This window comes from Carassius carassius, chromosome 33 (assembly GCF_963082965.1).
Source record: "Carassius carassius chromosome 33, fCarCar2.1, whole genome shotgun sequence".
Taxonomy (NCBI): Eukaryota; Metazoa; Chordata; class Actinopteri; order Cypriniformes; family Cyprinidae; genus Carassius; species Carassius carassius.
In genome coordinates, this window is record NC_081787.1 from 3,509,225 (window position 1) to 3,522,818 (window position 13,594).

General features: G+C 36.6%; 1 protein-coding gene across 1 annotated transcript in view; it reads right to left on the reverse strand.

The window, feature by feature from the left end:
• Window positions 1-832: 832 nt before the first annotated feature.
• LOC132113524 (protocadherin Fat 2-like) overlaps window positions 833-13,594 on the reverse strand; it is a 56,172-nt gene continuing 43,410 nt past the window's right edge. Inside the window, exons 20-24 of the mRNA XM_059521322.1 lie at window positions 12,825-12,979; window positions 7,726-8,167; window positions 6,674-6,833; window positions 5,054-5,562; window positions 833-3,231 (exon numbers count right to left, since the gene is read on the reverse strand). Coding sequence (XP_059377305.1) covers window positions 2,759-3,231; window positions 5,054-5,562; window positions 6,674-6,833; window positions 7,726-8,167; window positions 12,825-12,979 — 1,739 coding nt within the window. The 3' untranslated portion in view covers window positions 833-2,758. The remainder of the gene's footprint in view (window positions 3,232-5,053; window positions 5,563-6,673; window positions 6,834-7,725; window positions 8,168-12,824; window positions 12,980-13,594) is intronic.

Sequence of the window (13,594 nt, forward strand, 5' to 3'; positions counted from 1 at the left end):
ACATTAATAACCAGGCTTTTTTGTTTGCAGAGTATGATGATGAATGCAATGCAGTGTGCGTATTTAACAATCCAGATGTGAGCGAGTTTACCCACAAGACTGTTTACCATGGTGTGTGAGAGTGTGAAAGCCAGAGTAACAGATTAACTACACACACACACACACACACACACACACACACACACACACACACACACACACACACATACATACATACATACATACACATATATATATATATATATATATATATATATATATATATATATAGCAGCACAAAAACTTTCATCTTTCAACTTTCACCTACAATGCCCTATACTCAGGAAGTAACAGATTGAGAAAAACAGCTTAAAACAGGTATGTTTCCTTTAAATTAGTCCATAAGATTTTTAACGAGGGAAGTGTTTCCAGCTTTAAAATACTCTCCAGATTGTTCCATAAGAAAGGAGCAAAAAAAGAGATGGCAGTTTTGCAAAACTCTGAGTATACCATTGGAACATTTAAAGAAAAGTTTAATAATTTCTTGCTGACCAATGCTTTTTTTCACAATAATTGTGAGATATTAAGTAATAATTTAATTGTTTCAGTAATTTTAAATGTTATAAGTGAATTTAAGCATATCATCATTATAATGTATTTGGTGCACAACAATAACATTTTTGTTGTTTAAATGAAAAGCATTTATTTGAAATGTAACATTATTATATTATAAAGGAAGATATTATGTCTTTATTGTCACTCTTGATCAATGCATTCCTGCTGAATTAAAAAAAAAAAAAAACATATGTAACAATTAAAAACAATTATAATTAATTGAAATAAACACATTACATTCTGTATATTAAACATAATTTTATTTTATATATTTCATAGTGTTTTCTACATTAGATGGGAAATGGCAAAGACAACACAGATTCTCTCACAGAGGAACTCGTTTAAAAGTTGGGTTTCATCCCATCTTAAATTTTCTAAATTAAAAAAAATTACATTCACACTTACCATACCCACTGCACAAACATACGGCAGATCATAACAAATACTTGCAAACAGCTGCCAATAATATGTACATCAACATTGTACTATGTCATTTGAAACACGAAACACTACAGTGAAGTAGCAGTCAATGAGGGAAGGGAGCACATGCAATATCATTCGGTGACACATGCACCAGTCTACTAAACCAGTCTTTAAAGCCAGTGGCATTCAGGTCATCTTTGCATCCAATAAAATGTACTCTGTTGGAAATCCCTATTCATAACAAAAAAAAAATATTGAGCCCTATAGATGACATTAATGTTATGAACAGTTCAAAGACAGAAGTGCTTTAGAATATAAAATGCAGCTGTTTGTGATGTTCACACACACATATACATATTCTTCAATCAGTTTGGCAGTATTTTTTTTTTCATCTTTAATAATGATTAGTAAGCATTATGACAGTTTGTCAAGAAGCATAATTGAGCCAAAAAAAGCTACATGGAGATTTTTTATGGTTTAAGTTTGATTTCCTTTGATCACTGAAAACTACTAAAACTGCAAAACATCTGCAGCATGAGAAGACAAAGCCAGCGCAGAGTTCACATTTAAAATTACTATTCACCAAGCGCAGCAATTCAGACACATCTTACAGGAAAAGTTCACCCAAAAATGAAAATTTGCTGAACATGTAATCACCCCCAGGCCATTCAAGATGTAAATGAGTTTGTTTCTTCATCTGAACAGATTTGAAGAAATCTGGCATTGTTTCATGGCATCCATCCCCTGCTGTGAGAGTTGTGTTAATATAGACTCGTATTTTGCCCAGAAGCGACGGTTTAAAGTTAAAATGCCTTGATGGATTTGTTTATTACAAACATGAAGCTATTCACTTCAATGCATTAAATGATGGACTGGAGTGGTGTGGATTGCTTGTGGATTATTGTGATATTTTTATCAGATGTTTGGACTCTCATTCTGATGGCACCCATTCACTGCAGAGCATCCATTGATGAGCAAGTGATGCAATGCAAAATTTCTCCAAATCTGGCCTGATTGCTTGAATCAAAAAGTTGAACATTTCCCAACAACCAATGACACATCAATTTACCGTTGACCTACATTTGATATTTCATAAACATACATTATATTTCACATTGTGCACTCTTTTTTTATATACAACAGGGAGCCAGCCTCTGCTTCAGTCTCATGTACAAATCAGCGTAACCTCTATACTGCTGTTTAGCTGTAGTGAAATGTGCTTCTAGATAACCTGCATCGCGAAAAATGTTTACACCATATGGGATGATTGAAAACATCACATTTCATAGTACACTGGTTTGGGTGAGCACATATGGGCTCGAATGTTTTACAAAAATAATCATCCATCCCACAGCTGGATTCCAATCTGATAATGGCATGCAACACTACAATCAGTCAATTAACACGTGCTGAAAATAACATATTTTCCAACCAAACTGGACGGGGTGCGATTGAACTCGCATAACTAAATGAGGCCGTATTATCTCTAAACACTAATAACATCATTTATAACCACATCGTAGATATTGTAAGATCATGCAATAATTCTACAGATTCCTAAAGGGCAAACGATGAGGAAAGTTGCATTTCACACACACGTATTTGTTTTCCTTGAAAGTGACTATTAATACTGATAGTGCTTCTGTTGCTTTCAGCCGTTGAGCTTCATATAGTATATGTACGAGATGAGCTTCCCATCTATAACCCCACTCACACGGGACCTTTGATCCACTGAAGTCTCTTAGAACATGACCTCCTCGCAGCTGCCGTAGTCACTCTCCACCATATCTGATCCAGCATAACTGTTAAGTGTCCTTCTAGTAGATCCAGGCCGCGTGGATCTTTCGCCGTCCGCATAGGAAGGCTGTGCCACGCTCAAACGCACGCTGAGCCTCTTAAAGCCACTAGAGACGTTGTCCAGGCTGCGAGTGTGCTGGGTAGGGTAGTAGCTTATGGCAGTGTACTCATTAGGGCACTGAGAGCTGGGCAGTGGCAGACCATCGGGCCCCAAGAAGTCATCTAAATTCTGATTGCTGTAACAAGGGGGTAATGGAGCACGGCGGTCAGCACGGTCCAGCGGGAAAGGAAAGCCTCCGAAGCGAGAGTTCCTGCGTGACTCTGTGTTAGCCGTCGAGTAGGTGCTTTCCACAATGTCAAACTGTGGGAACTCTTGAACCGTGGGTCGGCCGTAGTAGTCCGGATCAGCTGGATACACTGTGAATGAGAGTTGTGAGTGAGTGAGTGACGTGACATTCAGCCAAATATGGTGACCCATACTCAGAATTCGTGCTCTGCATTTAACCCATCCGAAGTGCACATACACAGAGCAGTGAACACACACACACTGTGAACACACACCCGGAGCAGTGGGCAGCCATTCATGCTGCAGCGCCCGGGGAGCAGTTGGGGGTTCGATGCCTTGCTCAAGGGCACCTAAGTCGTGGTATTGAGAGTGGAGAGAGAACTGTACATGCACTCCCCCCACCTACAATTCCTGCCAGCCCGAGACTCGAACTCACAACCCTTCGATTGCGTGTCCGACTCTCTAACCATTAGGCCACGACTTCCCTTATTGTTTATTTCTTGCAAATAGGGGTTGCACAAATTAGATGATTAGTTCTGAGAGTAGTAGATGAGTTAGGTCTATGTCGACTGGTTGTACCACATGATTTTACTTGCACTTAGTCATGTGGATATTTATACTTACACAAGAGTTCTACAAGTTGTGATGCACCAATATTAAAATTATGTATTCATGTTTTGGCCGTTAAACAATAAACGCTTGATATACACTACTGGTCAAAAGTTTGGGGTTGGTAAGATTTTTTATTTTATTTTTTAAGTTCATTACGGCTGCATTTATTTGATAAAAAAACGCAGTGAAAACTGTAAAATTGTGCAATATTATTAATATTTAAAATATTTGTTTTAACTTGTTTTTGATATAACTTAAAATATAATTTATTTGTGATGCAAAGCTGAATTTTCAACAATCTTTATTCCAGTCTTCAGTGTCATAAGACCTTCAGAAATCTCTCTGGTGCTCAAGAAACATTTATTATTATTATCAATAATGGAGTTGTGTTGTTTAACATTTTTGTCCATTTTAAAGTGCCCTTGACAAAGGATTTTATTTTATTTTTTAAATAAACAAAATCTTAATGACCCCAAACATTTGGACTTTATTTATTTATTTATTTATTGTCTAAACAAATAAAAACATTTTAAATACTTTTTTAAAGTGGTTTTAGGAATCACAGTACAGTATGAGATTTGTATTATTAAACTGTATTTAAAGATTTACTTTAAGTGAGAAATGACAGCAGGGCTAAAGGGAATACATAAAATATGCACCAATTTAATATCGACATACTGATCAAATAAAAGTCTCCACTTTCATCTGCTAATTATATGGGTATCGATGTGTTGTGCATCCCTAATGGCAAGAGCAGGAGACAATTCCTCTCACTGGTGAGTGACGTTAATATTATTATTAAACCAATAAAATACCCAATATGTACAAATATATTAAACTAATAAAGTGTCGCTCAGAGTTTTTCACTAAGCAAGTGGGAAATTATAGTTTTTTGCACTGTTAATGACAGTTTTGACAGTTTATGGTGATCCACTCATAAACTAGCCATCAACACAATGTTGGATGTTCTACAAACAGCAGAGACTCTGCATTAGGTAAACACTATCCTAATAACTACTTGAATTTAAAAAAAATTAGTAGTCATGTTTAAGTTCAAATGGAAAAATTCTCAACTGTTTCTAAAATGCTTGAGTGTCAGGGATGTGCTTGAGAATATTAGTATGTCACAATTTAAAATGTGATATTTACAGAAGAGGAACACACAAGAAAGTGCTCAGTGCTGCAGCAAACAGAAGATGACCTGCACATGCTTTTCCATTGACCTGCACAAACACACACAGCTATTTGTCCTGCAACCCCTTTCATCTTTTACGATGTGACTAAATTCCAAATGAAGTGAAGTGCCTGTTGAAGCTGAGAAAATAATAAATAAGTTCTCACCTTCGTAGTCGTGCTCCCAGTTGTTTTTCATAATAGAGTCGTTATCAGAGCTGGTGGAGGGTGGAGGAGGTAGATTAGGAGCAACGCTGCAAATCACAGGACCCTGAGGCCTCTGGGACTGAGAGCCCACCTGAGGGCCGACCTCTCTCTGTTCACAAGGTTTGAGGGAATGAAACGGGCTGTTAACCATATCACCTGTGGAGCCAATCAGGGTGCTGACTTCCATAGGAGAGCTGATCTCAGTTATTTTCATCATGCTTTTAGGCAAAGTTGGGAAGTAGCCGTTGGAATCCTGCACGCAGCCGGACTTGTGCTTCTTACGGCTGACGTAGTGTTTTCGGAAACACACAAAGGCCACAACGAGGAGGACAAGCCCCAGTATGCCTGCACAGATCTCTGCGATTTCCACATAAGAAAGGGAGGTGTTGCGCTCACAGTGGATTGAGTTTTCAGCAACTGAACATTGAAAGCCATCTCGACATGCATTGGGAGTGCATGTATTCTGACATCTGCAAAGAGAAGGAAGAGTTGACAATGTAGGAGTGTGTGTTTATGGGCCACACTGATCTAGATATTCTCACACTCGGTCACAGACACCACATGGAAAATGTAATATCTTCCTCATTCCAAACTACGTCCAGTGTATCAGATACATTTCTTTTACATTTTCTTTATGTATGCAAACAGTTATGTTATCAAGCTATCATCTGGGTGTTTCAACAACTCTTATCATCTTGAGAAATAAAGAGTATTTTATTTTTAACATTCCATATTATTTAATCTGAGATATCTTGATATTATAGAATGCTAGGGTTAACATTCCTTGGCAGTGTTTTTTGTTGCCAGTCACCTCCAGGATTTTTTATCATTTTCACAAAATGGTCGAAATATTTTGTTGTATGAATATCTAAACATAATATGTCAAAAGTTTTTAAACAAACCAAAAAAAAAAACATATAAAATAAAAAAGGTTTTATTCTAGCTTCATGCATTATTTTTATCAACACAGTTGCTTTGGTGAGTTTTCAGTTAAATGCAGTCAGTTATGTCTCAAGTGAACATAAAATAATTGGGAAACGGATCTGTGCATTCAGTGACAAGATAGACCTGCGGCTGTAATAAAAATCAGTGTGTATTTAAGTAATACGGGGGAAACTATGCAATGTTTTATTTTTTTTACATTTGATTAATTGCTTCAATTTCTGTAGAGTAGACTATTATATTTAATATAAATTGGAGACAGGATAGGTTATTTTTATTTTTATAAAAGTGTTTGTATAGTTTCCCGTCTCGGATATACATAAACAGTGATGCTGTGAGGACCAATATAGTGTTATGCTTTAATGCACACAGAGATAGACACACAGAAGGACATCTATTGATTGAATTTCTCACTCCATGACTAATTTACTCAAGCTTTGGTGTTATATATGAAAGAGGACAATCGATAATGTTTTAAATATGTTACCTCAAAAGCACACAGCAAATAGAAAATGCACATAAAATGTAACCTGTGTGCGTGAGTATTCATTCTCATGCAAATAGTCCAACTTCTCAATGCCTTCACCAAGGACATAATACGCATGTGTGATTTCAAGAGCTTCGCTGTGTGAGTCTCACCTGTTTCCAGCGATTTGTGCAGAGCAGTTGCAGATGTACCCTTGATTATTTGGCATACACAAACCATTGGCACATGGCTGCGATGCACAAAGATCGTCCGGCAGGATGCTGTTCTCACAGCGAGAGCCAGAGTATGGCGATGGACAGCGACAGTGAAACTCTGGAGGACAGATGGAAAAAATGCATCTTAGAGTAATAATGAGAATAACAAAGAAATTTCCATAGGAACTCCTCTTTGCTGTGATGAAAGTGTATTGAGGGGTATTGAGAGATCTTTGAATGGAGATGCAGTGGAGATTATTATCTCCCTAGCTTTATTTCCATATCTGTATTGTGCTGCATATATACTCCAAAGACACTACGGCATTTCTGTTTGTTGTCCCTTACCAATTTGTTAAGGTACCTTGAATAATATTCAAGAATTAATTCCCTACTTCCCAACTGTATAACATGAATCAATATGGTGAAATATGTAAGTGGTGAATTAATTTGCACCACTTTAGCTCACTTTCCAACATTAGCACTGTAACAGACACGTTCAATTAAAGTTAATGCATTTTTAAACTGACAAAATTTTACAGCTTTTATTAATATAGATTATTGTTGATTTATATAGAAAATATCATATTATGAAAAAATTTATTAAACTTAATTTTTTATTAAACCTAAATCTGTTTTTTTTTTGTTTACATTAACTAACGTTAACAATTAAAAAATTGTGAAGTGTCATCAATTCATTTTTTTTTTCAGTGCAAACCTTTTCTCTTTTTATTATTTCTACACATGCATCTAATTCTACAGAGATGTTTGTGTACATTTTCTAGTGATCCTGGCAGCAGAACTTCATCATATGATGATGAAATCATGTAGCATTATAATCATCCATATGTCAAAACTCAAGGTGTAGACAAGCAAGATGGAAAACTGTAGTGTGCAAATGGCATTCAGATTTACTGACCTAATTTGCAGATTATATTTAATGAATTGGTAGTTAAAACAATGATGAATGTGTTTGCAAATATTCCCCACTAAGAGTGAGATTGCTTTCCCACCTTCACTGGGGTCTTGAACACAAGTGCCTCCATTTTCACAAGGATTACTGGCACAGATCTTCACATCAGAGCAGCACTGGTAGATCCCGAAAACTCTGCCGGTCTGCGGGCCGGTTCCTGTCATCCCCTCCTCTCCTCTCACCGTCTCTCCATTGAACTGTATGCTCTCCAAACATCCGGTAAAGCCCAGTCCCCCTGCATCTGTGCTGGGATTGAAGTTGGCCAGCACCAGGGCTCCACCAGACTGACTGAGTTTGCAGGGCTGAGGCAGAACCACAGAGTTGGAATGGCTGGCATCCATGGTGAGTCTAAGGGTTGAGCCGTTGACCTCCAGAGAGACGTGATGCCAGCGGCCATCAGCCACAGGGTGATTGACCACATGCAGATTGGCAGGGAGCATGTTGCCACATCTGTATCTGAGCCACAGCTCCTTGTCCACCAGCTAGAAAAACACACAAATGAGTCAATGACAAAAAACTGTATTCATGATAACAACTGGAAAAACGAAACAAAAACAAAACAAGTTTGAAATAAACACTTTGTATTCATAAAGGTTTCATATGGATTTGAAAAACTTTTATAATATTCTTAATATAAAGGTTAAATCTGGTTAGACTGTGCAAATGCCATGTGGTGTAAGCATTAAAAAAGTGATGACATTTTCACTTTTAATTTGAATTTTCTGATTTGAATCAAAAAATTATAATGATAAAAGTTAATTAATTTTTCATTAATGAAAAATATTTTTGGGTGCAACTTCGCAACCTGAAATAACATTACCCGGTCAAATTTTCAAGGTCATATGACCTTGACACACATTCATGAGGACTTTGATACTGCGGCTCCAGCTCATGATCACTACTGCGCTGAATCGGCCTCCAAATGAATCACTGTTGTGTAGACTCACCCCTTGTCCAGATACCCACACTTGCAGTCTTTGCACTTGACCACTTATATGACGCACTTTCTGTATTTGGTCTAAGTGTTCAAATGAGCATAAAGACCACAAGTGTGTGTAGAACTTTTCATTACCTGATAGGATACTCTTAGAGTGTTGTAAAAATGCACATGTTTACAGAACTTTGTTTTTATCTACATTGGAAAATTTACATGACCTCTGGAGAGTTCTCGGCAAAAAGTCTCATGATTTATTACCACAACATGATGCATGATTGTATACACTAAGGCTCGTATTCGAGAAAGTGTGCTTTTAATGTGCATTAAGGGTACTGCACTTTGGCATTTTTAAGACCGGGGACAGTCTTGTATACTTCCTGTTGCACACGCGTGCTCTCAACTGGCTAAGACCGCAAGTGTGGGTATTTGGACAACGGGTCAGGCTCCAAATAAATCACTTCGGCACTGACTTAGGCTGCAAATAACATCATTTTCGCAAGATGACATTGGCTATACTAGGATATTTAGGCTTCACTTTTGTATAGTGTAAGGAATTGGAGACGCTATGGTCGAACTACATCAACAAATTAACATAACAATCTTAACAAAGCTGTAAAATACACAAATACTCAACCAGACGCAGAGGTGGTTCAACTCCAAAAAACTCTAATTTCAAACTTCAGAAGAAAAGTTCAACACTCACTCTGCAAACATATAACTGACTTTATTTATAGGAAGTAAGTGCACAAGACTGTCCCAGGTCTTAAAAACGCCAAAATAAATAATGTCTATGTTTGTAGTAGAGTCTAAAATTTAAGGCATGATCACAGAAGAGAAGTATGAATTTCATATTGAATGTAAAGAAAAATAAGCATTAGGTCATTGACCCAGAAAAACACCTTCAGTCTGGCAAATATTCAAAAAACATGAAAACAAAAGTAGGCTATACACTTATTAGCTGTAGCCTGGCGTCACATATTTACGGACTGTGCCCAGGTTGCTGGAGAGTTAGCGTAGCTCATGCTGAAGTAGGTTTGATAGGTTGTGTTTCTGCACAGCTGGAAGTGTGTGCTCTCTGCACTCGCTCTGTGGGAGATAAGAAGCCCTTTGTGTGTGCTAAAGGTAGTTGTGAATGACAGAGCTTGAGGGAGAACGTGGCTAGTTCTACTTCAATCACACCAACAACTTTTTTATGCTACAAAGCATTCTGAAAGTATTACACTGATGCTGAGAGTATACATTATTAACAATCATCTCCTTCACAGCAGCCCCTTAATTGCTGCGGCAGAATCTTCAGAGACTTTTGCGATGTGAGAAGCGAAGTACAGAGCCTTTTGCTCTGATCTGATACCAGTCAGCCCATGGGTTTTGCTCATTTGCTTTCATTGGACAGAGCTTCTTTGATTTTTCTGTGCTGGGCTGAGCTGAGTGTGCAGTGATGGTGGTGGTGAGATGAGCACAGAAAAGGAAGAGAGGAAGAGGAACTCTCCCCAAGAGAATTCGATGAGGGTGAATGTTCCTTGAGGGCAATGCTGAGTTTGACAGGTAAGAAGAAAAAAACAAAAAACTAAACTAACAGCACATGATCTCGATGTGCTTGTAAATCAGAAAACAAGACAGCTAACTAAACATTTATGGTTAAGCAAGCAATTATTATTAAAGCGATTATTATTATTAAGGAGGTGATATTCCCTGCCCAGTTATTCGCCTTGTGAAATGATGACTGCAGAGTATGATGGCAAAATTCAATTCTGTTTTGCTGATATGGTTAAACTAACCAATATTCATCATCAATACTCAATTCTCTGTATATTTGACAATCATTGGTCAGTCATGGCATACTGTGGCCAAAATTATTTCAACTCACATTAATGTGCAATGATTTATTTGGCAAGCAGCTGTGTATTAAGTGAGATCATTTATATTGCGCTGGTCGTTTTAGCAAAATACAACATGCATTTATGAATAATTTCCTGATAATCCTATATACATGCCTGTTGGTCACGACCGCCTGACTATTATCCCTCACTTGATTACTGTTATTATCTCTCAATGAATGATTGGATGAAAGCTCTGCTTCTGCTTTATTGTCCACTGGATTCATAAAAGTAGCATCCTATTCAAGATGGCAGCAACTCCTCATGAACACATAGCATGTGATTTAAACAGGAACGGGGTTGACAGCCGATGGATTACTAGAATAAACATTTTTATAGATACTTGTGTGTTGTTAATGACTGATTTTGTATGAATGTATTTACTAGTTTGGGGTTTATATACGATTTTTAAATGTTGATAAGACCTCAGTATAGTAAAGTAAAACAGTAATATTGTTAAATATTATTACAGTTTAAAATAACTGTCTTCTATTTAAATATGCAGTATTTTCAAACGTAATTTATTAGTGTTATGCTAATCTGAATTTTCAGCAGTCTTCAGTGTCACATGATCCTTCAGAAGTCATTATAATATGCTGATTTGCTGCTCAAAAAACATTTATAATTATTATAATTATCAATGTTGAAAACAGTTGTGCTGCTTAATATACTTAGGTAAACTGGGATATTTATTTATTTATTTGCAGTCATTCTTTGACGAATAGAAAGTAAGAGAAAAAACATTTATTTTTTTAGTATAAACGTCTTTACTGCCACTTTTGACCAATGTAATCAATCCTTGCTTAATAAAAGCTTTTTAAATTAATATATAAATATATATATATATATATATATATATATATATATATATATATATATATAGAAAAACAATAATATATGATTCATTCTATCTACTATCTTGGATAAAATGTTGCATTAGAATTTGCTGGATCTTAGATGAATAATTTCATACCATGCTGTTCGGAAGACTCTTGGCATCAGGATCGTGTCTGTGATTTCTTACAATGCTGTCTAGGTAGGTTTCGTAACAGACCTCCTGATGTGAGTCGAGTTAGAAGAAAAACCTAATTATTGCGATCAATGCCCCCATGCTTGGACTCTTCAATGCATTAAAGGGTATCAGTTCTACCGTATGTATCCCACCACAGATCTCGTTTCTCTTAATAATGTTAGATAGATCACTGCTGTCAGTATTCATAAATGCTACAGCTGCTCAACTGACAAGTCACCTTTTCTTCCCTTTCTTGTCAAATGTGGCTTTTCTCAAATAGGCTAGATTTCCATTTGAAAGTAATTATTTAAAAGGTAAGAAAACTGAAAGAAAGTACTAGCTTAGCAGTTGATTCAAATCTGACAACTTTTCAAAGCACGAGCTGTCGCTCCTCTTAAATTGAAAGAATGATAAGACGTGAACTGATAGGATTTTTGCTAAGGATCGCCAGAATTTTAATTCTCCAGAGAGATTCTCCATAAATTATGTCAGGTATAGCTTTGCAACGTGTGAAGATCAGTGCCCCGAAGATTTCTTAGATGACCATGTTTAACAATTCCTTTTGAATCCCCTCTGCAACAGTGAAATGGTCCAGCTTGCCAAGTTTCAAAACCCAGAGGTAAAGCTTTGAAAAAAAAGCAGAGTGCACTTTTGATGTTGCAACAAGCCATTTTTTTAAATATTCAATTATGGTGCCTAATTGAGGCGTCCTCCATGAGAGATGTCATATGATTTTGAAGCAGAGGACGGCATTTCAATTCATGCTCGCCGCATTCTTTATCATACTCACAATGTATAGAACATGAATGCACTTTTTAGTTTTTCTTTCGTGCAGTACCTTAAAGACTTCCTCTAGCTGAAGCTTCAAAGCTGCATTCAGCCATTTAAATAATCAAATACTCAAAGAGTCCTCACTGTGCCTCTGAGTCAAAGGAGGAGAGCAGTCAGCCATGGATTCATCATAACACTCATTTGAGAAATACAGGTTGATTTATCACAGATGTGCTCAAAGGGTGGGATGAAATCCACATCACAAGCTGTTTCAATCCCTTCTGGGATGTGCTCTTGAATATTAATGCGTTTAATATGCAGTTAGTCGAGAACAAACAAGCTTCTGCTGCAAACATTTTGTCATTGTATTTGTCATGGGGTGGAGTAAAGTTTCCTCTGATCATTCTATTGTGATCTGGATGGCAGGGGGGTTTTGTATTTTAGAGTTTTACCTACGGCAAATCACTCAAAGTAAGCTTTTTATACAAGACAAAAGAATGAGCTAAAGACTGTTTTGTCAGTATGCTTGAAAAATGTCATACCTCTAGTTTTCCCCAGTCAGAGGCATTGGTGGACATCACTGTGCCCTCTGCTGCAGACGTCTTGAGTCGAAGAGACAGGTGGAAGTTTTCATTGCTCTCTTCCATTTCATAGAGGTATTTCAGATAACCCTTGCCGTCAAATCTCACAGCAGATTCTGCAACACAGGAAGCATAAATACATTTGGCAAATGTGCGATGCATTTACCTGATAACCTGAAAAATTACAGTAAAGACATTTACAAAGTAAAATTTCTATTTCAAATAAATGTTGCTCTTTGTCTATCAACGAATCTTGAATATAAAAGCAAAAACTTTTTTTTTTTTACATCGATAATAAGACATGTTTCTTGAGAAGCAAATTTGCATATTATAATTATTTCTGAAGAATCATGTGACACTGAAGACTGGAGATTAACGAGCTGGAAATTCAGTTTTGCATCACAAGAATAAATTACACTTTAAAAGATATTCAAATAGAAAACAGTTATTTTAAACTGTAATAATATTTCACAATATTAATGTTGGACTGTATTTTTGATTAAATAAATGCAGCCTTTGTGAGCATATGACTATTCTTTCAAAAGACTGAAAGAATCTTACTATCTACAAACTTTTGAAAAGTAGTGTACGTGTAAAACATAAGATATTTTGAAAAAACTTTCAAACTGCTTTTTACCAGAAAATGAAAGCAAATAGTGATAAGGAGACTTAAAGCTGTAAAAAGAATATCCAAGATATCCTGTAAATACTACAGTATGTGGGTGCTCCTA